This window comes from Lonchura striata, chromosome 15, assembly GCF_050655825.1.
Source record: "Lonchura striata isolate lonStrDom1 chromosome 15, ASM5065582v1, whole genome shotgun sequence".
NCBI classification, from domain to species: Eukaryota; Metazoa; Chordata; class Aves; order Passeriformes; family Estrildidae; genus Lonchura; species Lonchura striata.
In genome coordinates, this window is record NC_140717.1 from 16,726,894 (window position 1) to 16,753,640 (window position 26,747).

Sequence of the window (26,747 nt, forward strand, 5' to 3'; positions counted from 1 at the left end):
GCATGTATGGGCACTCAGAAATTAAGGATATGGAATAATTCTCACTGTGAATCACAAAACATCATGTGCTTCTTTACAGAATTTTATTACAAAATATATAAAACAATGTGTTTCTTCATATTTCTTGAAGAATAATGAAATAATAACTGTGAAGTACACAACTTCAAAAATTTCAGCCCAGGTCACACACTTTTAGCAAAAAACATCTCTAGTTTATAAACGTTATTCAAAAATTTTTACTCAGTGTCCCAAGTCCTCGCTTTCCTCTTTCAAACAAAGACTGACACGGCACTTGGTGCCCTGGCCTGCTTGATAAGGTGGTGTTGGGTCATAAATTGGACTCGATGGCATCAGAGCTCTTTTCCCAACAGCACGGATTCTGTGATTCCCAGCCTGCCTCCCAGGCTTTCCCCTCGAGTTTCACGGGCGCAGCCCGAGGTTGATCCCCACTTTGTGCCGCACCTCCTCGCACCGCCTCGAGGTCCCTCAGCCTCCGGAGCAGCTGACGGACACCGGGACACCGGGGCCCGCGACGCGGTTTTGTCCCTAAGCTCCTCGGGTCCGTTCGGGCCCGGGCGGCCTCAGAGCGCCCCGCCGTTCATCACGGCCACGCCCACGGCTCACCGAACGCGCAGTGTCCTCGCCGGCACTGCGGAGTCCCGTTACCCTCGGGTGTCACACTCGGGCTGCCGGAGCTTGACGCGAATCTGCGGCCGCCAAACGGCAGCCCGGGCCGGTCCCGCGCCGCCGGCGGAAGCGGAACCCTCGCCATTTTGTCTCGGGTGATGGCGGCTGTGGCGCTCTGCGGCCGGGGGCTTTAGCGCGGGCCCGGCCGTGCGGGGACTCGCTGCTCGGACAGTCGCTGCTCCTGCCAGTAGCCTCCGCCTCGCTGCGCTCCCCGGTGATGTACGGAGGGCTCGGAGGGTCTCGACGGACTGCAGAAGAAGCAGGCCCGCCGCCCCTAATGTTGTTGTCAGGCGGGGGAACAGTGCCCGGGTCCCCCGGAGGAGGTGGAGGTGGAGGCGGGAGTAGCCGTGTGGAGCTGCTGGTGTTCGGCTATGCCTGCAAGCTGTTTCGGGATGATGAGAAGGCTCAGTACCAGGAGCAGGGGCGACACCTTATTCCTTGGATGGGAGACCCCAAGATCATGATCGATAGGTCGGTGTAACACAACCCCCAGACTGTGCTACGAGATCTCCTGTGATAGCCTCTTTCTGTTCCCCCCCTTGTGCTGTGGGCAGTGCGGGCGGGGGTTGAGCAGACGGCTGGCTCTGCAGGCGCGCCGGGGTCTCCGTGACGAGGCTGGAGGCAGCTCCTCGGCGCAGCGCTCCGAGGGCGCTGGCAGCGCTGCAGGGCCCCGGCTGCGGGAGCTTGGGGTTCCCGCTCTGGCAGCACTCTGAGGTTCCTCTCCGCCTGGCAACTCAGCGTGTCATGGGTCTTTCTGCTCCACTTGTCCAGGCAGGATTTGCACGGTGGCGAGTGGGAATGATCTGTTCCTTTTTAGTGCAAACCACAAACATCCGCTTTTTTCACTTGGAATCCAGGGGATCCTGATTGTGGGAGTATTTAGTAGGCACATTGTATATGTTCTGTAGGTGAGAACAGGGCAGTGTGGGGAATGCAAAGGTGTTTATCCACCTTAAAGGAAATGGGGATTTCCTGTTTCTCCTACATAATCTGGCTGCAGGCTGTTGATGGGACACCTTAAAAGCAGTTCTTGGTCTCTTTTCTTGGTGCCATGATTTACTGTATTGGACAGAATGGATTTGATTTTGGGTGCTTGCTCTTGAAATTTTATGTTAGGGCTGGCTTCTTTTGGTTGCTCTGCCATAGGTCCAGGTTTGTGGCCACAGAGAGTAATAGAATCTGCTTTGATGTTCCTTCTGGTCTCTTGAGTTGTTTCAGCACTGCAGGGTGGGATTTGGAAATAAATTCTTTCAGAAAGGGTTACATGAATATTTTGATGGACAAACTGAAGATGAGAGATCAGGTTGGTTATATTTGGGTGGAGCACTGAAAGAGTAATATAAGAGTTGTGGCTGACCCTGAAAACCTCAGTGGGAAGGATGGAAGCATTTTGGTGTGAAAAGGGTCACATAACATACTGTAGATATTTGTTCCCTCAGTTTCATCACTGCTTTGGTGCTAGACAGGATTTTCTTATTTTGACTTAAAAGCTGTATTTGTCTTGGAAAAATGTCAGTAAGGGAAGGTCTTCTGATTGCCTTCCGTAGGACTGGAGAAAAAAAATACCCTTGCACTGTTTTGTGCTTACACCATTAATGATCATTACCATTGAAATTTGTGAAATTGGAGTAGACACAAAGGCAGAACAAAACAGCCATAAATATTTGTAGCTATTATTATTTATACAACAATGGAAATATGTTGCACACTTCTAATTAAGATAATTTCAGTGATTGATCTCATTCATAGGTAGAGGCTGTTTTTGGGGTGCTCTGCAGCAGAACCCCATTCACAGGTGTTACAGAAATTGTAAGGAGCAAACACTAAGTATATGCATGCCTGTAGACACATACTGAAATACCAAATAACGTGCATTTGTGAATTAAGGCAGCTTGCAATTGCTAATCTTATAAATTCCTTTGAAAGCTTAGATTCCTTTTATCTCCAGCAGCAGGAAGTCTTCATTTTCATCATTTTGAGAAAAGCACATTGTTGTGAAAAGACTTGGGTTCAAGTTTGCTTGTGGACAGACCTTGATTAACCAGACCTATGTTTCATTTGCTTTTTGCTATAAGAATATTTACTTTCTTTGTTTTTGGTCTAGCAAGTTGGCACAAGTCAAGAGTTGTGTGTGGGAAGACACCTCAGCGGAGTTGAGCTTACTGTCACTTTACTTTCCAATCAGTTTCTCTTACTGATGCATAAACAATATCCCAGTGCAGTGCTTTTCCTGCAAATAAAGTGATTTCTTACTAGAAAGGAACTGTACATCTTTGATCTTTGCCGATTTTTGCGGTGAACCTCCTTAAATTGCATGTTTATGTTACTGTTCCTATGTATGTGTGTCTCTCTATCACATAACCCAGAACTTATTTCCTCAGCCAAATGGCTAGGGGCCGAGCCTAGCCATGATTTTACCTCCAATGGACGCAAGTTTCTATGGTGAAGATTTCTCCTGAGAGTTCGGGACTAGCAGAAAGAAGCGAGGAAATTTCGACCGTTTGGTTCTTACGGATAGGTATTTATGTACTCGGGTTTGTGTGAATGTAAGCTATTTGACTTTCCAGAAAAAACATATTTTGCAAGTGGCATTGATTGGTTGGTTGAAGCACGTACGGTAAGAGCTGTTAAGGAAATGGATCCCACTTAAACTATTAAAGGATACCTTTGCCTTTAATTGTAATAATTTATTAGTTTCTTTGAGAGGAATTTAGACTATTAAACAAATTTTCAATAGTTGGTGACAAATGATTAGCAAAATTAATTGTAACTTCTAAAAGGGAGTATGCGTTAACATATAAGTTGTTTGTTTTTTTTTTTTTCATTTTTATTGGGTAAGTATTTAAGTAGTCGCATAAACCCAAGCCCAAAGTTCTTTGCATTGACCAGCTGTTTCATCCTGCAGGTATGATGGGCGTGGTCACCTGCATGACCTTTCTGAATATGATGCTGAGTATTCAACCTGGAACAGAGATTATCAATTGTCTGAAGAGGAGGCTAGAATAGAAGCCCTCTGTGATGAAGAGAGGTATTTAGCCTTGCATACGGACTTGCTTGAGGAGGAGGCAAGGCAAGGTATTGCTCAAGGAATAACATGGTTATTAAAAAAAAGCAGGTTTATAAATTATTATGAAACTAAATTTACTCCTAAATTTATACTCTCTTTTTCTGATGTTATCTTGACAGTACCCAGTGGATTCGAAAAGCAGGAGTCTTTGCGTATGTGAGAGGACCTCAGGATAGCTTAACTGTAGATCCACACAGAAATTGCCCAGATTCTGAGGGCAGACTGGGATTTCAGACCCCCCAAAATAAATACATACTGCTTCATTTTTAGTGTTATTTAAAGGAAATTCTGTGATTTTATATGCATAATTGCATTAGAATGCCTTAATCCACAGCCTGTGTCTCGTCGAGAAGAAATAAATGGTCAGCATGTGTACATGCTGTGCTTTTCTGTTCAGTTTTTAATGAAAGCTAAAATGATCAGGAGAAAACTTCTTATTTAAAAACTAAAGTAAGAAACATTACTTCTTCTTTTTTAATAAATTAGCTTCTGAATATGTTGTAATGTTGGTAATCACATTTTTATTCAAGAGGAGGAATATAAAAGACTCAGTGAAGCTTTGGCAGAGGATGGTACCTATAATGCAGTGGGATTCCGTTATGGAAGTGATTATTATGACCCTTCAGAACCCACTGAAGAGGAGGAACATCAGCCTGCAAGACAAAGAGGTAAGGGGTTAAAATAACAAGAGTTAATTGTGGGGGAGGATATAGCCTTTCTGTCTTGCAGTTGAGGGTTTAAAATATATGTGCTATTAAAATGCAGTTAAAAATTCTGAAAGCATTTCATCAAAGTCTTTATGGGACTCTGTACTGAGTTTTTGCAGACTTTGTTCTTGATGAGCTTAAAAATGTTTTCCTGCTATTGCACATTCAATACTGCAGTAGTCAGGGAATTTAATTCTGCTGTCATGCAAATTCCTAATCAGAAAAAAAAAATTATTCCTTACACTGGCCGTCTGCTAACACTGTGTTTTTCAGTCAAGATGAAAAATATAATTTTAAGCATAAAATAGTAATTAATAAGAATGTATATTTTTAAGTTAAGATTTTGGCATCTTAATTGTATAAATGATTCTGTCTTCAGCTTAGTGTGCCCTGCTCCATGACCTCAAAAACACAGAATTCAGTTGTCATGTTCTCATCTATAACTCCAGTGACTTCATGTTTTTATCATACATTCTTAAGGAAGGTTTCAAATGTTGTTGAACTATGTCTTAGTAAAGTGAGGATCGTTTAATTAACAATTGGATTGACTAACTGTATATTGATGGATTACTGTGGTATGAAATGTGCTTTTCTTTCCCCAAGTTGTTGTGTTGCAATGCAAGATCATTTTAGGTGCTAAAGTTTATTTATTGTTTTTTGCCGTGTCTGAGAGATGTGTACTTTTTTACTGAAGCAGAACTGATTGTCTTTTCTGGGGTTTAATTCACTTGTTTAAGACCCTGTAACCAAATACAGTTAGTTGGAGCTGCTGCCAAAAGAAACCCTCTGTTCTTGTCTGCTGCTCTTTCCTTCTTTCTTTGCTGCTGAAATGTCTCTGTACCTTTGTGGAGTTAAACTATTTGAGTTCATTACAAAAAGAAAAAAAAAAAATTAACCCACCAGAAAGTAACAAAACAAGTGAATTCCCTTTGTTGCATGGTTTGTCTTTAGTAATCGCTGTGACATCTCATTCGTTACAAGGTTGTTCTGCTGTTTCCACTGCTCCCATGGTCAGGTGTTCCTGCTCTTGTTCTAATCTGTCAGGGGAAAAGGAGAATACAATTTCTCTTAAGGCTAGTAGGATAGATAATAATACAAGTTACTTAAAGTAAACCTTTTACTTCAATTATTATAAAAGTCTGTAAAGTGAAGTATTTTCAGAGGAACATTTCTGCTATAGCAAATAAAGGAATGTAATGCAAATTATTCTTTTTAACCATATTTAAATGTTTTCAGTATAAATGCTGTTCATATAGCCAGATTTGATAAATTCCTTGATTACACATCCTTTTAGAAAATACTTTTTTTCTATATTTTTTTAAACGTTTGTGTACTTCGTTTTTTTTCCAAAACACTTCATTCTGGCATTTCTTGCAGAAACAGCTCAGACAGAAAATACAGAGGAAAACGAGGAACCTTTTGTTGCCCCTCCAGGACTTAATGTACCTTCTGATGTGGAACTGGTATGTGTACATGTAATGCAGCCTACACTACTGCCAGCATTTGAGCAGTTGATGGTGTTGTATTTGGTGGTTGAGTTAGGTTTTTTTTCAGTTAACTTTTAGTGTGGTACATTTTAAATTATTCTAATATAGTAACTTAATTTCAAATGTTCTGCCTTGAACTCTTGAGTTCCATGAACACCATTAAATCTTCTTTTTCACACTGAAATGATTGATGTGCTTATGCTAAGTGCATTTGGTATCACTTGTGACATTATTTTAGCTCATACAGAGAAGAGGCAGTTGTTCTTGGAATGGATGCCTGCTGAGATGTAAGGTTCAACATTCCAAACATAAAGGACCATTAAACCAAAAGTTTGCTTCTGGTCAAGAATTCTTTTCTAGAATCTTTTTAACTGGGTCCCAGTCTGAGGGGGATAGGAACTGATCAAGTGTTAATGCCGTATTTATATTTTTTTTAATTTAACTAGCATATTCTAGGAGAAAAACAGTAATTTATTTCTACTAAAGTCTGAAATACCTTGAAAATATTAGTACATACAAGCTCCTTCCTTCATGTGATGTTGCTAGAATGTGCTAAGTGTTCTGTAGACTTAATTGGACTTGTGTGTTGTTCTTGAAGGGAGCTGAACAGACACCTACTTGAGTACAGGTCTAACTATAAGGGTTTTCAGTGTATTTCAAGTTTCATAAAAGATGCTGGAAAATCAGGTAATATTCTTTCTTGTATAACTGTGTTTGTGAGAGTGTTAATTTAGATGTGGGCTCACATTGGTATTTTTACCTTGATAACCTCGGCCAAGGAAGATTCAGAACACACCATTAGAATAAGTAATAGTGAGCACAGAGTATTTGTGTAACTGTTTTTCTTCTTCATTAGCTTTTATTTGAGGAACCTTAAGTTTTCAGAAAAAGCTTCTTATTTTGCATTTTGATACTGTTTCTAAAACCTACCTGCTGGTGAAAGAGTGTTGGTTTAGATAGCTGCTTGGCTTGAGTTTTTTTCTGAAATTTAGGATATATTTCTTAGGTACGTTGCGTAGTGCAGTGTGGGGCTTACTGAAGTAATTTCTCAGTGAGTGGTTGGACTCCAGTATATTCACATAAACAGACAGCAAATATAGGTGTATTTGGTTTTGATTAAAAAAAATAAACCCAAGAAACATCAAAATGTCTAGACAGCAGCTCTGAAAACAATGTATACTTTACCGTGGATTGGGAATTTTGAGAATTTTTTTGTAAGCCTTGATTTTTGTTGCTGTTCAAGTCATACAGCTTTACCATGGAAGATATTTATTCTGTTTAAGAAATTTGAGAATCAGCTTGATGGACTGGGAGATTTTGCTCCCAGTCTGCAAGGTGTAGTTCAGTAAGGACAGATATTTTATATCTCCTGTAATACAGATCAATACAAAGTGGAAATATTTGAGGAAGACAAGTCAGGCAGCAAAAAAAACCCATCTAGAACTATGGAATGTTAAGTGTATGGCATCTCCAATTGCAGCACTAATGTCATTCAGGAACTTAGAATAGAGGAACTGTAAGAAGCAGGTCAAAGGTCTTCCACTGCTTAAAACTGATTATGGGCAAACATGATTGTTCTTTACTAGAGCACTTTAAGAAGTCTGTGGATGCTCTTGAAGTGAGCTGTTATAGGAAATTTTCACCTAATAATTCTGAGGAGAGATAGAAGCAGAAGAACTTGTTACATGATGTGAAACTGATAATGCACAAAATGTTATCAGTTGTTAAGAACCTCATTCGCTCCCATTAAAATAATCTTTGCGGGGGTTTTAATAGGGCAAATAAAACTTGAACCAACTAGTTATTTTCGATATTGAACATATCCTAGTAAAGGATCCAGCTGGCAGAAAACAGCTTTTAAAATTGGGTGTTTGATAGTATTCAGAATTTTTTTCCCCCATGTGGAGCACCATTGTCTCAAGTGTTTCCAATCTTCTGAGAAACATTTTTTGAGGTTTGCAACATAGCTATCTATCTGTGCAGTAAAAATGCAGAGTGAGCTAAACCGAAGCATTAATGTGACACTTCAGTCTTTATAGGCACACAGATTGTTTTTTTACAGTTTACTGAGTACAAGCCAAAACAGCTGAGTATGAAATTAAAAGTAGTGAATAATATTCATTCATTTTTAAAATGTACTCTTGCTCTCTTCACATCTTGGGTTTGATATCACACTGCTCCCTAGGGATTTCTGGAGTGAAAAAGCATGGTTGCTGCTGAACTTGATTTTATCTTTTGCTTTATTGCTGAAGAGTTCAGTGACTCTTCAAGGGAATGGATGTAGGAATTGTAGTTTGTATGTTGGTCTTGAGAGGCAAGGTGTTCTTCCCAAGCAAATACAAAGTAAGAAACTTCTGGTTAGGGAGCAATATTTGCACATTCAGAGATAACAGAATTAAGGACAGCTTTTAGGAAGGAAACCATACATGTTGAGTCTTCAGAGCACCTTGAGATATTGTAACACCAAGGTTGTCCAGGATCTGTTGTCCTCTTCATTTGGTGTTCAATGCAGAAACAGCTGTGCTGGTAGAAGAAGAGGATCTTGCAAAAGGAATGGAATGAGCAGCTGAGGAAGTTTGGGACTGTTTGGGCTATTTTTTAGGGCGGATGTACTTTCACTAATTTTAAGTGATTATGAAACTTAAGTTGCTAAAGAAAACCAAGAAGGACTACTGCAGACTACTGTTCTTTCTGATTCCCTTTGGAGTTCTAACACAATACAAGCTGCTTATGAAAATACAAATAAGTGTTATTTTACTCCCGCAGCCACCAACAGCAAAAATGCATGCGATCATTGAGCGAACTGCAAACTTTGTGTGCAAGCAGGGAGCCCAGTTTGAAATCATGCTGAAAGCCAAGCAAGCACGCAACTCCCAGTTTGATTTTCTGCGGTTTGATCACTACCTCAATCCCTACTACAAGTTCATCCAGAAGGCCATGAAAGAAGGGCGCTATGCAGCTCCTTCGGAAAGTAAAGCTGATGAGAAAAAACGTGAGTTGTTCCTTGGCAAATGCTGGCTTCAGGATGGGAATCAGTGGAACAGATGCTGGTTGTTTTGTTAAAATAGCCACTTTTTCTGGAATTGCACTGCAGCTGAGATTGATGTGATGATTCAAAATTTGGTTTAAATTGGAGCTTTAGAAATAAAAACTACTGTTTATGGAAACTTTCAGGTACAGGAGCTGCTATGATGTAGAAGTTTTAGAAACAGTCATATAGCTCAAGTCCAACAGAAGGTTGGTCTGTCTGTTTAGTTTTATTGATGTTGGGCAATATCTTGACTCCATGCTTTTGTGACTAAGCTGATTTACATGAATGATGCTTTCCTAAGAATGTTTGTCCTGTATCATCATTGTCCCCCAAAGCAAAATCATAGCAAACCCAAATCAAATTCAGACATTGTTTTTATTTAGACTCGAGAGTCAAATCTGAAGAAGATGATGATGATGATGATGACGACGATGGAAATTATCTTCATCCAAGTCTTTTTGCATCTAAAAAATGCAGTAGGCTTGAAGAGCTCATGAAGGTACTTTACATTACTAAAACTATCTTTTTATGTTGTTAAACACCTGATTTATGGACACAAAAATTCTAATATGCAGGTGCTCTGGTCTTTTATTAACAAAGGTCTGGGGTTCTTTTCAAACTGTAATTAAGTCTGTTTTGGTGGACTTTTGAGTTACCTTTTCTCTAGTACACAAATTGTTATTTTTCCATTTCCAAGGAGTTATGTTTCTGGTGCCCTCTGGTATTGAGGGCACCACTCAAGGATTTATCCTATAGAACCTGTGTTGAACCAAAGAGATTAAGGTATTTAATGCCTTCTGTATATAAGCTGAGAGAGAAATCTTTTTCTTCTTAGGTTTTAGTAGATGAAATGTTGACATGAAAGAACAGTTCCAGCAAATAATATTTCACCAGAATGTACTACTCATTAAATGTAAATTTTGCTAGATGTGCAAGTTGTTTTTATTTTCTGAGACTGGGCAGTGATGGAATAATGGGAGTGATGGACAGTTGTACATATTTGAGGCTTTCAGAGGAATGGCTGTGGTGCTGTCTGATATTTAGACAAGGCAGGTTCTGTGCCTTATCGCAGACATGGCAGTCATTGGCTAAAAGTAATAACCACTTTTTTTTCTGTCATTAATTTCTGTTTGCATGAAAGTGGTTTTTGTTATTTTCAAATACATTGATTCTGATGTGAGAGCTACAAAAACAGTAACTACAGCGTTTGCACATATTTATTGATGTCTATTGACATAGAAAAATTTGCTTTCCCAAATATGTTGATTATATTGTTCTTAAAATATGTATTTCCGATTTTAATTTTTTTTTTCTATCTTCAAAATATTTTCAGCCTTTGAAAGTAGTAGACCCTGATCACCCCCTTGCAGCCCTGGTGCGCAAAGCACAATCAGATAATAATTCATCTACGCCACAGTCAACAGACGGGGCAGCTGTGCAGACATCACAGGCAGAATATTCCTCTGATTGTAAGTGCTTTGTGAGGAGGCAGCTGGTGGTGTGTTTGATGAATTGTATGTGGATGCTGGTGGGAAGAGAATATGTTGGCTTCATGCTTCATCCTGTGTATTTATTCTTTTGCAATCTCCTGAATTGTTGAAGGTCCGTTCTGAGTATCTGTTGAATTGCAGCTTAGGAAAACCAGGAATGGGATATAGGGGGTGGGCAGGCAGGAGGCCAAGTAAGTCTCCAGTCTGTGAGTGAAGTTAGCACAATACCCTTATTATTATATTATTTTGTTCCTGCAGATTTTGTAAATTCTGATACTTAACAAGATAAAGTCAAGCTTAAATGAGTTTAGATGCCTCTTAATTTATTTCAGCTTTCAGAATTCTGAAAGGCCTTGATTCCTTAAATATAGAAATGTAACTTATCCTTTCATTTATGGGACTGACAGTGTAGCACTACTGAGATACAAGAAAATTTCTAGAGAAGCCTTCGCTACAGTAGAGTTTCATGTTATTATATGTTTGCAAGTAATGGGTAATGTGGTGCTGATTGAGTTCTTGGTTTTCCAGGAACATTGCTGCCGATCAGTCATCACCATAATAATCTGAGTTGATTTTTATGCATTATAGATTCAGAACCCCCAAAGGATTACAGGTGTTGTCAGTGTAATATGTGGGGACAAATATGTATGGACGTAATTTATATTTAAAACTGTACCATAAGGGAATCTTAATAAAATCGAAGTAAGGTTTTTTTGAAGAAATTGAAAATCACTGCTTATTTCAAGAAAGACTAAAATCAGAATAAGTATCTTCATAAAACAGGGCTAGTCAGTTTTTTTATTACTTTCATGTCAGGCTTGAAACTGAATATATGTGATAGAAACTGGGAGATTGTAATTTAGTACTAAAACAAGGTCAGTTTGCAACTCCTCTCCCTGCTTTTAAAACTTGACAGAACTTTATTTTTTTCTCATTACAGACAATTTATTATTTGAAGAAAGTAAATACCGCCACATGGAAATGTTTATGAAACTTTTAAGAGAATAATTCATTGAAATTTAGTGCATTGATTAAACCTTGCTTCCAGAAATGCAAACTCTTACTGTAATCAATTTGAGATATTTTACATTAATATTTTCTGTTTATACATAGTTTTTCTGCAGAAAACACTTGCACTTATATTGTGGATACTTCTTGGAAATCTACTAAGCTAATTAGAACATTATAAAATAACTGTCCTTAAAGGATGATAGAAATACGTAATAAGACTTTGCACTCTCAAGGAATATTTAGAATCAGAGAAGCCTTTAGTGTGGAACATATGTTCTAATGCATGGTTCATTGTATTGCTGTTGATTTGCAAAACCTGCCTACTTTTTGAGGTTTACGTAGGTGTGTGTCTATATATAGTAATATAGGGGTTTAATATGTATATAGTGATTCTAGTGGTTTCATCTGTTAATGCTAATTTTGAATACATGCACATTTCTTTCTTAATGAAAACATCGTTTTAAGAGAGTTAAATTTCCAGACATAAATTAGATTAGGAAGTATGATTTCATACTAGCTCCTTTTTAAATGTGCCTGCTCTAGTTCACTTCTTTATTCACATCTATGACCTTCAGTACATTTCCGTTCTGTCCTTTAATCTACATATTTCTTACTCATCCTAAATCTGTTAATATGAGCCTTTCCTTTTTTGCTTTGGGGTTTTTTTTAAGTTGTTTTTTTTTTTTTTTTCACAAGAAATAAGATGCCAGATTTCCTAGTGTGTTGTGTGAATCTGGATTCTCAGTGTGTTTGTATTGATATAATAATGTATTGTGTTGGGTGGTTTTCTTCTAATTAGAAATTTGTTGTTAAATGTGTCTTTGTAGCAACTGTGGCAGCCATGTATTACAGCTACTACATGCTCCCTGATGGAACCTATTGCCTGGCGCCTCCACCTCCAGGAATTGATGTTGCTGCCTACTACAACGCCCTGCCCGCCGGGGTGACTGTGTCCAGCACTACAGGGGTAGCCACGGTTCCTCCCCCTCCTGGTACCACACCCCCGCCTCCCCCAGACACAGCTGACAGTGCCAGTGGCTTGAGTTCCACCACAGCATCTACAAGGTACCTCAGACAGATAGATTGCCTTGTTGATTGGGGGAGTCTTGTTCCTGCACTTCAATACGGACTGTTTAGTAAGGGTTCTATTATTGAATCAAGCTATGAACACAGAGAACAAACCTCTCTGTATTGTTTGTTTGGTTTTGGGGTTGTTGGATTTTTGTTACTGTTTTTTTTTTATTGGTTTGGGGTTTTGTTTGTATTGTGTTTTTTGTTTTGCGGGGGGGTTCTTTAGGTTTGTTTGGTTTTTTTGGTTTTTTTTTGTTAAAGCAAGAATCTGAAATGCTTTTATGTTCTATTTTTAAAAACCATTTACTCTTAATGTTTTCAGCACAATTGCTCCAGTGGTTGCCATTATACCTCCACCTCCAGATATCCAACCTGTCATTGACAAGCTAGCTGAGTATGTTGCTAGGAATGGGGTAAAATTTGAAACTAGTGTTCGTGCCAAGAATGATCTCAGGTAAGAGAAAATGTTATTTAAGCTACCATTTCAAAAGTCAAGGTTTTAATTTTTTAAGATACTAAATTACAGGATATACAGGTTTTCAGAAGAGAAGTACTGTAGTTTGGGTTTTTTTTGTATATTTGAAATTTAGGGACCTATTTAATGGCAATGGAAAAACATTATGGCTCTAATTATCAAAACAACTAACCTGTCAAAAATGTCTCTAGTAAGCATGCTCTGAATTAGTATCCTCTGAAGTTTAGGCATAAGTAAGAGTGCTTCCAAACATCAAATAACATTCCATTTGCTAGAGAAGATTAGATGATAAGGGATCGTTAGTATTAGCTATGTTCATGTGCATCTTCACATGCTCAATTTTCTTTCAACAGGTTTGAATTCCTGCAACCATGGCACCAGTATAATGCATATTATGAATTTAAAAAACAGTTCTTCCTTCAAAAAGAGAGTGGTGACAACTGCCAGGTACATATATTTTTATATATACTTCTATTAAAAGTGCAGTAAATGTGAGAAAAGGGTTTACCAGTTGTGTTACCATGAGACATTTTAAAAGTGGAACACTGAATTAGGAAGAAATTGATCAGCAAAGGATATGAATGTTTTTTTTTGTTTTGTAGTTTTGTACAGCATTAAAGTAAGGATCTGTGAGATGGTGTGATATTTAATTCTTTCTTTTCACTATATGCCACTCCACTGTGGCTGTAATATAAAATGACAACCTGAAAATCTTCTGGCTTTCTGTACAAGGGAAAATATGCTTTGTGTAGGTTTAGAGCTTTGTAAGATTGTGATTAGTGTTCTGCTGTCTGAAAAACACCCATACCTTCCCATATGCCTCGTCCTTTGTACAGCAGTAGCACAAAGGCTGGAGGAGCTTTCTGACATGCCTTTTTCTGAGGGAGGTTTTGTTTGAGTCCAGTCATGACTGCAACAATACTGGAGCTTCAGAATCTCACAGCAGTTTCCTACTTGCTTTGCTTCTTCTAGTCCATGTTATTAGAAGGTGGTAGCCAGACTTGGCATCCATGTTTTTAACTATTCTCATGTTAGATTGTTCTCTTACTGAAAAGAAAATTGCAAATAGTATCAGAACTACATTATCTGATGTTAACTTTTCATGGGAAAGAGCTATTTTTTTTTTAGGCCCTATGTCATTTGTCATCTCAAGGCTTAGATTGGGGAGCCTTAAACTGAAGAAGGTAGGCCTGTGGGTAAACTCCTCGGAATTGCTTTGTGGAAAATGAAGAAATTCAATAATGGTTGCTGTTTGGAACACTTGTGTCTGATGTTTTGTTTTAATAGTGAAAAAATGTTTTTGAAACACTATTTATAAACTGTGGTAAATACGACCTTATTCAGCTGATAAATTACAATCAAAATTGTCCTGTGCCACAATGCTGACTGTTGTTCTAGAAAGTGTTATTTGCAAACCAATGGGTTGAATTCATAATACTTACATAATTAATGAGTTGTTAACATATAGTTGGGGGGAAATTGTACACTAACCAAAGCATAATAATAAAGGATTAATTTTAAGTGTTCAAATGAGTACAGCTTAAAAAGGATCTGGAACCAGTTTAAGTCCCTTGAGGTCATGCGTAGCAATGCATATTTTCATACTGCATGGCTTGGCAGATAATGCCATTCTCTTCAGTTTCTTAAAATAATGATTTTTATATTATCTTTATGCTCTAGTAATACATGTCTATGTGTAGGCAACTAATGCAACTGATGCTTTTCCTTTTGGCCATTAAAATTAATAAGAAACTGTACTACTGACTAGAGTAAATACAGGATGAAGTGCTTGATTTCACTGTGCTTTTCCCCTTCGAGAACTTCCAGAAATCAATTCTGTTGGTCAGGGAATGGCTGCAGGCAAGATCTGTTAAATGCCTTAGTTTTATTTTTTTTTCTATGCTTAACAACATCCAGAGCAACCAAACTCTTAGTTGACTATGTTAAATTACTTAATGTTATCACACAACTCACGGTGTAAATACTTTGAATGTTCTGTAATATCCTTCTTGAATTTTTTTTGCTATGAGTTCAGAGATCATGCTGAGTGATTCAGTCATGTAATGGTAGAACCAGTAATTCTTTACTTCCTTGAAAATCTCAGCACATCTGTTGCAACAAAAAACATTGCTAGGCCTAGTGTTCTTCAGCAGAATGTTGGAACAAATCACACACTATTCCTGTGAAACCTGATTCTGTGAAAAATTTATATGCAGTTGTACATGAGAAAAAAGTGTCATAAGCTTTCACCCTCTCCCTTGGAGTTGACTTTATGGATTTGGTTTGGGACCCTGGAAATCAAAACCCAAATAAATATAAAAAGGAAGTACATGCTTTTAGGATCTAATTTTAAAGGAGTTTTTGGAAAAAGTGTATCAGCTGAAGAACATTTTCTTTGCTGTAAAATAACATATTCTTACTGTAGGTCTGTAGGTTTTACAACCTCTGGGTTTACATGAGGCAGAATTATGGTCATGAGCGCTGAGTGATACAAAATCAGCTGTTGTGTGATTAGCTGATAATGTGATTTTTCAAATGGCTGACAAAATTGCTGCTCCACAGACATTGTGTTAATGATTTCATAAGTATCCTGTTAGTAATTCTGCTAATTTATTTTGAAAAGGGAGTATCTTCTTCTGAAGATGTTCCAGCAGACACTGCCAATGATACACCGAGGGAGACTCAATTCGCAGATGAACATGCACCTGAAAATGCATCTGAGCCAAGTGCTAAGGGAGTTTCAGGAATTAAAAAGGATGTTCCTCCTCCTAAAGCTGTCAGTGATGGTAAACTGGTGAAAGGTATGGTAACATGATTTATTCAGCATGAAAATATTTGATAACATAAAGAAAGAAAATAAGGCAGTGGAAAGTAAGGAAAAGAGTTTCATTATGTGAAAAATACATTTTCACTGAAGGCATCAAAAAATGTCTGCAATAAGTAATTTGATTGCTTTCATACTTCTTTCTTATCAGATTATCAGGTATTTACAGTCTGACACAATAAATTGTTTTACTTCAGTTTTATGCAAAGTTGAAGGCTTTCATCTGTGATGCCAGTAAAATATTTTTTTTGTAATTTTCAACTTGACAGAAGTTTTCTGCTAGAGCAAAATCATTCATTCTGAAGAAAAGCAGTGGCCTTATTTGAAAGGATGCATGTGGAGGAAGTACTCTAGGCTTGCTGCTTATTCTTCCTATGTTGGACATTAGTTATGCTGGAAGAAAAGGCCCCTTTCATTTCTAAATGAAATATTTTTACTCTTGCAGTCATGGCAGCAGAGGGACAGAATGGGAAGATCTCTCTGGCAGCCATTCAGAGCCAGCTAGCACACTATTACTGTCTTGAGTTGGAGAAGTTATTGTTTATAGCTGGGAGCTGATTTATTGTCCTGTCAGGAGAAGATATGTTAAAAATTCTTATTTTCAGTAACACCTAAAAATGTGCATCTTTTAACTAGAACTGAAAGCCACTGAAATAAAAAACCAAAACAATAGAAACAACACTCTTTAACTGGGCTTCCATGGATGGAAACTTCCTTCATGCCATCTTAGTGGCTTACTTAATTACTGATAATTTTATCTACTCCCTGTGGTTCCTTGGTATTCTCTCTTCCTGCTTCTCACTGCAATCCCATTTCCTCCACAACCATCAAACACTGGGCTCTTTGCTATGGCTGTTTGACTGTCCAGACTCTGCAGTTTCTTCTTGGAGCAGCCTGAGTAGCTTCCCTGGGGAAGGAGCAATCTTCCCAGCCTTCAAAGATGCCTTATTAAGAGCTGCAATGTACACCAATAAATGTGTACTGTTTCTGTTGTTCTGCTATTAGTAAGTGGCAAACTGGAGCCCATACTTTAGTAGTAGTAATCTGCTCAAATTTACATAATGGAATATAACCAATGAGTCATTTCGTGGCAATCTGATTCCTATAAACTTATTTTTGTCTCCTTTAATATGGTACAAGTCTCACTTTATTATAACCTAAATGCAATATTTGCCTCCAAGACAGACATAACATCCATACTAGATTTTTCTTCTGCCTTTGAGGAAATAAAATCCCATTTTAGGATTTGTTCTATCCAATGAAAAAGTAAGAAATCACTGTTACTTCTTCTCTTGGAATTCTGGAGTTCTTTGTTTCTGAGCATATTTCCTTAACCCAGGATTACCAGAATCAAAGCTTATCTTTTATAAGCCGTGGTATGTAATTTAATTACATTGTTTAAGTTTCCCTAATTGCAGTCTCATAGGACATATATGCGAAAGTCATCTTGAGGAACATAAGTATTGCAGCAGACCATATGGTACTAGGTAGTGAGAAATTCTATTCTTCCATTCTTTTTTGTTAGAAGTGTCATTTTGAATAAATGGGTTGGAGATTAATGCTGTATTTTTTTTCCAATCTTTACACAGCAAATGGAGTTTCCAATGTTTGTTTAAAAACACAGAAAGAGGAAAAAAAGGATTATGTTGTTCTTTTCACCAAAATAATTATCATAATAGGATGATGAGGTTTTTTGTGGTGTAGTCTGCAGGAGTAATGGGTAAAGTCAGAAAATTGAATCTGCCTTCTACTGTAGTCTGATGATGTGTGAAATCTTACCCATTCATTCACAGCATCCTTTGCTCCAATAAGCTTTGCAATCAAGGCCAAAGAAAATGACCTTCTTCCTTTGGAAAAAAACCGTGTTAAATTAGATGATGACAGTGATGAGGAGGAAGAGGAGGGAAAGGAAGGCCAAGAGAGCGCTAACAGTGCATCAAACCATACTCTAGCAATTACTGCTCCTTGTACTGCTCCTGAAGAGAAAAAGCCTCAACTTACACAGGAGGAGTTGGAAGCTAAACAAGGTATTCCATGCAGCACTGAAAACAAAATGGGTTGAGTCCTTCACACAAACTATGAAACTGCCATGTGTGACATCTCAGGTGTTTTGAATATTTTCTTTGTCGTGTTAATAAGAATCAGAATTCTGTTCCCACAATTTCCTCCTTATGTTTAAGAATGAAATCTTCATTGGTTGCTCAGACAAAATCAAACTTATAGCACACAGGGGTAGTTGAATGCTTTGTCCTAATGCCTGTTCTTTCTGAATTTTATTTTGGTTTTTCATTACAGCCTTCTAGTAAAGCACTGACTGCTTAGTTTACAGATTGCATTAACAAAGCCCAGCAGAGACATACCTATTCGCAATTTTCTTCACTGAACAGTGAATTGCTACAAGCTATTTTTCATTTATATAGTGCTTCCATATAGACTCATATAGCTTTGTTGGTGTTTTGTTGCTCTTATAATGCAATGCCATTAAATCTTTGTATGGGTTTTTCCTGTTACTGTGTTAATGTGCATTAGGGCAAAAGGGCATGCTGTGTGAATTTGAATGAAATGATGTTTTAAAATCCAGTTTCACCCATTCCTCCCCAAGGCTGTTTCACAGCAGAGTGCGCTTACTAAAGTGGATGTTCTGTCAGTATTTACCAGCTTAAAAACTCAGTAATTCTCACAACTATGAGTATGCTACAGGTATTTAGTTTTTCATTTTCAAAATGGTGTTTTTTTGCTTCTAAGTAGCAGTTGCTTTGTAAACTGTAATAGCACAAAGTGTGCTGTAGCATTACATATCTAAAACAAATATGGAGTATTTTGTACGATAATAAAAATGAAGTGTAAAACATACTTAGAAAAATCTGTGTTGAAAAACCTGTGAACAAACAATCTAGTTGCTTTGTACATATACAGAACACAACAATGAAAGTGTAAGATAAAAACTTTACACAAAGTAGCTGTTAGGTGCATAGGTAATTTAATTGGCTTATTCTCTTCATGTAGTCACGCACAACAAAAATCTGCTGTTTGTAGCAATGATGAAACAGTTTCTGAAAATTCCTGGAGCAGCTCTTTCTAGAAACATGTTAACCTATATTTGAATAGGGCTGCAAACTGTGAAGACCACATCAGTGGAAAGAGCAAACTGGAGAGTTTGGATCACGTTAAGATGAAAAAGAAAAAGCTGCTGAATTTATGGAGATACTTTCTTTAGGTAGCTTTTATAAATAGAAAAGGACAAGTATCCTGAATAATCAGGATTGGATTTTCTTGTAATTTTAAGTTAAAAGTTTTTACTTCACCTGCACTGCTTTACATCTGCTTTACATTAAGCAAATGATGTACCTATTAGTTAAGATGCTTGAAATTTCTTAATTTCAAGCTGATGTTCTTATCATGTCATTGAATGGCTATATTGGAAAGGCTTGCAAGTGGCTGGAGGGCCTGTTTGCTTGTTTTTGATGGGATGGGTGCTTGTTTTAAGGAAGCCTGAGTTGCCCAAGCATGACTCACTCTAAACTTAATGCTTAATTGTCTTTCTTAGCAAAGCAGAAGCTAGAGGATAGACTAGCAGCTGCAGCAAGGGAGAAGCTTGCACAGGCCTCCAAAGAATCAAAGGAGAAGCAGCTACAAGCAGAACGCAAAAGGAAAGCTGCCTTGTTCTTGCAGACCCTGAAAAACCCTCTGGCAGAGGCAGAAACTGAGAAAGTTGAGGAGAATTCCTTCAATAGTGAGGTAAGCAAAAAACTTCTCTTTCCTATAAAGCTGGTAGAAAACTTACCTCTAGAATGTGACTCTGACCGTGTGTTATGAACTTGACTGAAGAAATAACAACTTTTCTATATGGGAAGAAATTTGAATTTTAAACACTGTTAAGCTTTTTCCATTGTCTTACATATGTTGTTAAAGAACTGGTAGAGAAGTAGGCTGCAGAATTCCTAGGTCAGTTAGGTACAGAAAGGAAAAGGAGCTTCCATGTTTTAACTATGTACTAGTGATCCAACTGTTGGAATGCTCACCTTGCAAGAGTATTGGGATGGCTTACTTAAGTTGTGATACTTTCTTATTTGATGTGTATATTGATAGTTTTGCTGTGCATTACAAATACGAATATTGTTGGGAAATAGAATCTTGGGTTCCTGGCTTTGGTGCTTTCAGAAAAGGCAGTAAAATCACTCTTGGCTGCACAACTCAAGCAAAATGTAATCTCTGCATACTCATGGAAAATTTCAGATATTCATTGTGACAGATTGGCTACAAGAAAGAATGACACGGCTTTCCACTGTTCCTTTCCCTCAGAAAGAATTCAAGTACCTAGCAAGTAGTTCATTGCCCAGTTCTCGATTTTTCCAAATAAATCATGGATTACCCCTCAAAACACTTTCAAGAAAACAGTTAAAAGAGACATACCTGCAGTTTAGGTGATCCATACCAGCAGAGAGTAGCAGATAAGTAAATTAAGTGTGGTCACATCCCAAAAGAGATCCTGCTTGGGTTTTCATTGCTACTACTAACAATTTTTTCCTGAGACAAGTCTTCAGTACTTCTCTTTTCACTTATGTATTGAAGAGTGAATTCAGAGAGACAATGACAATGCAAAACTCCCCACATTTGCAGTTCTGCTCTTTTTCCCAAGGGAATTTGTCAAGGACACAGACATTTCTAAGCTAAGGTTCCTTTGATATTTTTCTTGAGGAGAATGCCTGAAATTACCAGTGACAGCTGACTCTTTTTCAGAAGAGCAGATGAATGTTCTCACTCTCATCTGAGCTTGCTAAAGTTCTAAGTTGAACCTTGCTAGAGAACTTCTCAACAAAAAACTACACCCTTTTCCACTTCTCAGTAAAACTGATTTTCTAGAAACTTCTTTTTAATCTTCCACAGAAGTTTCAGAGAAGGCATCTATTTTTTCTTACACAAAAAAAATCCAGTGTATTTGAGAATTTTAAAGTAACCAGTTTCACTGTTTCTTACCAGTGGAAATGGTTTGGAGGTGCTTTCATTATTATAAGGTTCATTTAGAATTTCAGATGTATATTTAAATGTTTTCTGATGTGATCTTGCTTTTTAAAAATAAAATTGGTTATTGTATTGGGAGTGCTTGTACTGTTTTAATGAACAGTCAAAAATGCCTTACTGTCTTTGGTGGTAATATTCCTGCTAAATGTGGTTTGCTTAGTGATACACTTGTATAGATACATGTATATAGACTTTTACAGATAAAAGCTTATTTTGAAACATAAATGTTTTTCAAGCTTGTTGTTCCATTTGCCATATTCAAAAAAGCATCCATTTCCATTCATTCCAAATAATCTGCCTTTTACTCTCCTTGCCTGTTTTTCCTATTTGTAACAGCCTATTTGAGTCAAGAAATTTTATTGAAGAAAGATGAGTGAAATAATACTGCAGACTTGTTAACCTCTGTTCTGTTTACCCTGAGAACCCAGTATGCTGCATTATGATGTCTAAATCAGCTTGTACATAAATATTTAGCACTGGTTTGGTTTTTTAAGCTTTTTCAGTAGTGTTTCAGACTTTCAGCTATGTTTCAGGTTAAAGATGCATTTAAAAATACTGATTGTAAACATAAATAGAGATAACTATAATAAAAATAATAACTGTAATAAAAAGAAAATACGTTAAAAAGTTGCGAGAGAAAGATATGTAAAATTTTGTAGCTTGGTCAATGGAATGATTGGGGTAATTAAATCAGAAAACAAAGAAAAAAATTAAATACTTGCAATACACCAAAAACATCACTAAATGTATTTCATTTCTTGTTTTGGGGGTAGGAACATCCAATGAGAAGTCTAGGAAACAAAGACTGATATACACTGGTCACAGTTAATGTAGTGACATGACTTTTGTAGCTTAAAATCTGTCTCAGAAATGGAGTAATGACTGAATTTTATAATAAAGCATGAAGAGGAGTTGAGAATATCTATGGGAGATGCATTATCTCCATTACATTGCCCCAGCATAATAAGTGTATAAAAAACCCAGTAATGCTATTTATGTGTACATACTGTGTACATTTTTTGCTGAATACCTGTTTATCACGGTGTGCAGAACTATATTAAATGCACAAAGCTTTTGTGACCTGTCTCAGATTTTCCTGATACCTTGCATTTCTTGAAAGGATCACTGGTACTGAGTGTACATTACATCTTTGAATGAAATCGATTCTGCTAACTGCAGGTAAAAGACAGTATCACAGAACAGAGCACTTCTAAACTGTTTTGGCTTCAGCTGAATCTTAAAAATAGTCAGTTCCGTGTTTTCCATAGCTGAATTATTTCTTTTATATGGCTTCCTGTTTTTCTTTGAAGTGAAATCAAGCAAGAGAAACAAAAGGCTGAAAAAGCTTGAGCAGTAAAGGAGCACAGCTTTTCACACATGACTCCCTACCATCCTTGAATGCATTAGACCAGTACAGTTATGCATAATATTTCCTCTAACCAGTACTTGGAAAGCATGGAGCTTATCTCAGTTTGCAAAACCGATGAGCTTCCAGCAATGCTGTGGCCAGTGAAGTCTGTGCCCTTGTTCAGGACGTGTACAAACAGTAAGAGGATGATGTTTCCCTTCTTGTGCTTACATGTATAATTCATATAGACTCTTGTTCTTGGTACACATAGACTTTGTATAGACTCTTTGGCACATCTGTCAGTGTCACTGAGAAATTGCCTTCATTCTGCAATGAATGTAGGTTCCTTGTCCTCAAACAGCAAATAACTGCAGTTCTTCCATGCTGAGCTGAAATACGCCAGGTTATGTGGAGTGCTTCACTTTTTTATTGCAATAACCCTACTACCAAAAACTATATGGGAGTTGTAATTCCTTATAGCATAAATAGTTCAGTCATTATTAAACAGGGCAAAAAAGGTAAATATAAGGAACTGCCATTTTAATTAAGATAATCAAGGAGGTAAGAATATTTATGTGTTGATTTTTAGTTCTCAAAGTGCTCAAAATAAAAAGCCATATTGATCCACACAGCAAACAGATTCACAGCCACTAATTTCTTTGCAGTTGACCCTGTCAAAACTTTCTCTGTTTTTGAAGACCTTGCTATGGTCAGTGTACTGTTAATACCTGTTTCTTACTGCAGCAGAGTAACCCTGATAAAACTGTTGAGTCTTTGAGCTCCTACAGAGCAAATTCTGTAGGAGCTTATTCTATAGGAAATACTTCTATCTCTCCAAATTATTATTTTGGGCCAGTTTATGAATACTAGGACTGACAAATTTCTCAATAGAAGTAACAGCTTGCTTTGTTCCACAGATCAATGAATACACAAAAATAATACACTTCCATTGCTGGTAGACAGCTGCTTATTAATTCTCAGTCAGGGAATACTTCACTATAAGCTTTGAGGAACCTGGAGTAAAAAAGATACCCTGGTAGAAAAGAATCTGGAGTGTTTTTGGATTTTAGTGAACTGAAGGAGTTGTTGATGAACTCTTTACAGTTCTGACATTCTTCACTCTTTGCAGTTTTGATGTAACATAGGATTCCAATTGCTGTAAAAGAAATATAAGCTGTTTGTATTGGTAATATTATTTGCTAGTTGATTTTGTTTGAGCCTGACACAATGCTAGGGTTTTGTTCTGTTGCAATAAGCACCTTCTGGTTAATTTCAAATTTTGACTTTATGTATTGATTAAGTAGTGTAACCCCAGAGTAACTAATATGTGTTCTGGGCTTATGAATACTGCAAATATGCAAATGCACTGAAGTACTCATTCTGTTCTCATATGACTGTAAATTCTCCCTATTTACAGAGCTCTTTCCTAATCCATTCCTGCTAAACAAGAGTTGTCAAATCATGTTTTGGCATTACTTTCGCCAGATTTGTTTCAGTCATGCAAATAAAATGCTGAAGAACAGCTCTGCCAGAGAATTTGTCTGACAGTGTAGCGTTTAGTAAAGGCCAAAAAGAAAAAAAACATGCTGTTTAGCAGGCCAAAAAGACAGACAAAGAAGCGAGATTCAGTGAATGCTATCTGAATTTTTGCAGTTTAACTTCTTAGCAGAGCTGTCAGACAATGTAAATCTCTCATCCCTTGAGATGTGTAATAAATTTCATCAGGTAACAGGTTTGTTTCCATGCTTTCCAAAACTGTTCAGCTGGCCTGCATATTGGTAGAATCTGTTAAAGCAGAATGCTTTGTAATCTCCCAGTTCTTTGCTTATTGTGGGGTTTTTTTTTGTTTTGTTTTGGTTTGGTTTGGTTTTTGTTTTGTTTTGTTTTTGTTTTTTTAATTGGTTTTATTCTTTTCTGCATTCATGCCTCCAATTTCAGTTCCCCTTACTTTATTTTCCAAGACAGTTTATTTGTTTCCAAGTATTTATACACCTAGAAATTTTATTTGTGGCCTAGCAGTTTGCTGACTGCTTTCCCTGAGCTCTGTGTTTTGCTCTGGTGGTGAATCAAGTCATTTTGCTGGTGCTGTTTTTCTTAAAGGCAGCTGGAGTTGCCACTGAGGGAAGTGGCCCATTTGTTTCAGGTGATTGTTATAAGAATGTGATGCCTGTTACCAGAGCATCTGGGCACAGTGGTGGGTTGGGTGAGTGACTTCTCCATGTGTGTTACCTGTTGTATTTCACTGAAGAACCTTCATATTTCATCCAGGGGGTAGCTAAAGTTATTTCTGTGTTGCTCTCCAGATGTGATTCATCACTAGCCTGAAACAGTGATGTTCCAATCCATCAGGCAGCCAGCCTGCATCTGTGCTTGCCAGAGAACTGGTCAGCATTGTCACTCCTTAGTGTCAGCTTCCTGAAAGTCAAGGAGAGCCTAGTGTCAGCAGTGGATGCTTTTAGTGGGAACATAGTTGGGCTTAGCATTGTGTGGATCTTTGTTCAGGTAGCTGAGAAAATCTCTACATGTGAGCTAAAAGTAAATGTGTCATTAATTTATTAACTTCCTTCTTGGGAGTGATAGGAGAGCTTGTGTTTTATGTGGCCAAATGAACCTGAGCAGTAAAAACCATTGGGTTTTTCTCCTCTCTCATTTTCCTCTTAACACTACTTTGCCTACAGCTTTTTCATCTGAAGCTACTAGAGGTGTCTGCTTCAAGGCAGACTGGGCTATTCCATATTCAGTAGTGTTCTAAGCAAAGGCTCAGGTACTGTTTCAAGAGGTGAACAATGTTGTCAAAGGAACAAAAGTCAGCTCTGGTGGCCTCTTAGGAAACTAGAGATGAGGTATCTGTGAGATGTCTGTAGTTACACATGGTGTTTGTGAAGTTGGAAATAGGCCTCTGGTAAACCAGTCACTCAAATGATCAAAATGTTTATAATCTTGGAAGCAAGCTACTTTAGTTCTGCTTTGTTGCTGGTTTTGTAAATATTGTGATAGTAGTTATCAGTTAAAGCATGAAGAAGTGTTATGTCTCTAACTTGAAACAGAGCTGACTTTGATTATTCAGATGTGATTGTTCAGTTTCTGCCTTTATGTATTCATGGTAGGAGAAGGGTAAAAAGAAAGAAAAAAATCACCTGTTTCTAATTTGGTTATTTCAGGTTTTAATGTATTACTTTTTATTCCAGTCATGGTAAGTATCCTTCTATCAAATAGCGAAACTCAGATAAGGTGGAGGGGTAATTATGACAAGGAAACTGATATCTCCAGTTGCCTTGAAATGGCAGATGGAGGAATGACAGGCTTTGAAATGAGGAGCATATCTATGGTGCCTGACTTGAGTTGTTCTAAAGAAGGCATTGGGCAGAATTCTCTGGGGTTCAAGCTAATAATTTGAAAATGTTGGGGTATGATTTTGCTTAATCTCCTTCAGCTGGAATTACTCACTGAACATTAACTGCGCATGGACCTTTTCTGTCTTTGAGATTAATACATTTTTTCTATCCGCACTATTTCATTTTGCTGTTTTTCTTGAAGCTGTAATCCAGACAGCACAGTTCATGGAGGAAAGTGACACTAAAACTTAGCTTTGAATGTCAGTAGTTCCTGATTGTATTTCCAGGTTTATCCTGTTTTAAGTAAAACATGTAAATAGATTAAAAGATACCTGATAGTACCCATTCTTTTAGAACACATTTCTTCTAAAAACTAAAGATGAAAACTTCAGAACTATGTCCTGGTTAAGCTGACAGTCTTAGTATGCATATACGAACTTGCATGTGTATCTCTGGGGAACTGTACAGGCCTCCATTAAATTTTGCTGGATGCATGTGTTTGAAGATGTCAGCCTTATTTACATAATTACACTTTACATAATCCTAATGCAGTACTAACTGTGCCTAACTTTGGAAACTGATCACTGTTCTTTGTTAATGTTTGATTTCAGAGTGTCAGTAGTATACCATGTCCTGTGACTGCAGTCAGAACTTTATCCACCTTAGAAGTTAAACAAGCAGAAAGGCCTTCAAGCAGAAGCAGAGATCCTCCTAGGGACGAAGAAAAGGAAAAGAAAAGGAAAAAACACAAGAAAAGATCTCGGTCAAGATCTCGATCACCGTTCAAGTATCACTCATCATCTAAGTCCAGGTCTAGATCACATTCAAAAGCAAAACACTCGCTTCCTACTGCCTATAGGACTGTCAGGCATTCAAGGTGGGTTTGGAAACCAAACATATTCTTTAGCATTCTGTGTGGGTTAACACGTAAAACATCTTTGCACTTCTTCCATTACATAGGTGTTTTTATACCCATTGCAAAGGTCACAGTCACCTTGAAGGCAGTATGTGGCATGTACAGATCAAATGTGGCAGGTCTTTTGAAAATAATTTTAGTGAAATAATGAATCATTAATTTCTAATTACATAGTCCAAAACTTTTACCAGTAAATGCTTTATCCTGATCTTCTTTGAAACACCTGGTGATAATACATAGGAATGTGATGATAGCAGGAAGAGAGCTTGCTAATAA

The 26,747-nt window shown here is 37.6% G+C and overlaps 1 protein-coding gene across 6 annotated transcripts in view; it reads left to right on the forward strand.

Annotated features, from left to right (window-relative positions):
* The first annotated feature begins 775 nt into the window (after positions 1-775).
* The window catches only part of SFSWAP (splicing factor SWAP), a 37,335-nt gene continuing 11,363 nt past the window's right edge, over positions 776-26,747 (forward strand). For 4 of the 6 annotated variants that reach the window (XM_085593413.1, XM_021543955.4, XM_077787285.2 and 1 more), the window contains exons 1-14: positions 776-1,158; positions 3,593-3,762; positions 4,285-4,422; positions 5,839-5,924; positions 8,715-8,940; positions 9,363-9,478; positions 10,313-10,448; positions 12,308-12,545; positions 12,874-13,005; positions 13,380-13,473; positions 15,650-15,827; positions 17,644-17,877; positions 19,398-19,588; positions 26,167-26,432. In XM_085593413.1, coding sequence (XP_085449539.1) covers positions 905-1,158; positions 3,593-3,762; positions 4,285-4,422; positions 5,839-5,924; positions 8,715-8,940; positions 9,363-9,478; positions 10,313-10,448; positions 12,308-12,545; positions 12,874-13,005; positions 13,380-13,473; positions 15,650-15,827; positions 17,644-17,877; positions 19,398-19,588; positions 26,167-26,432 — 2,459 coding nt within the window. In that variant the 5' untranslated portion in view covers positions 776-904. Of the gene's footprint in view, positions 1,159-3,066; positions 3,206-3,592; positions 3,763-4,284; positions 4,423-5,838; positions 5,925-8,714; positions 8,941-9,362; positions 9,479-10,312; positions 10,449-12,307; positions 12,546-12,873; positions 13,006-13,379; positions 13,474-15,649; positions 15,828-17,643; positions 17,878-19,397; positions 19,589-26,166; positions 26,433-26,747 lie in introns of those variants that run through there. The other 2 variants (XM_085593414.1, XM_085593415.1) reach the window with 2 other exon arrangements.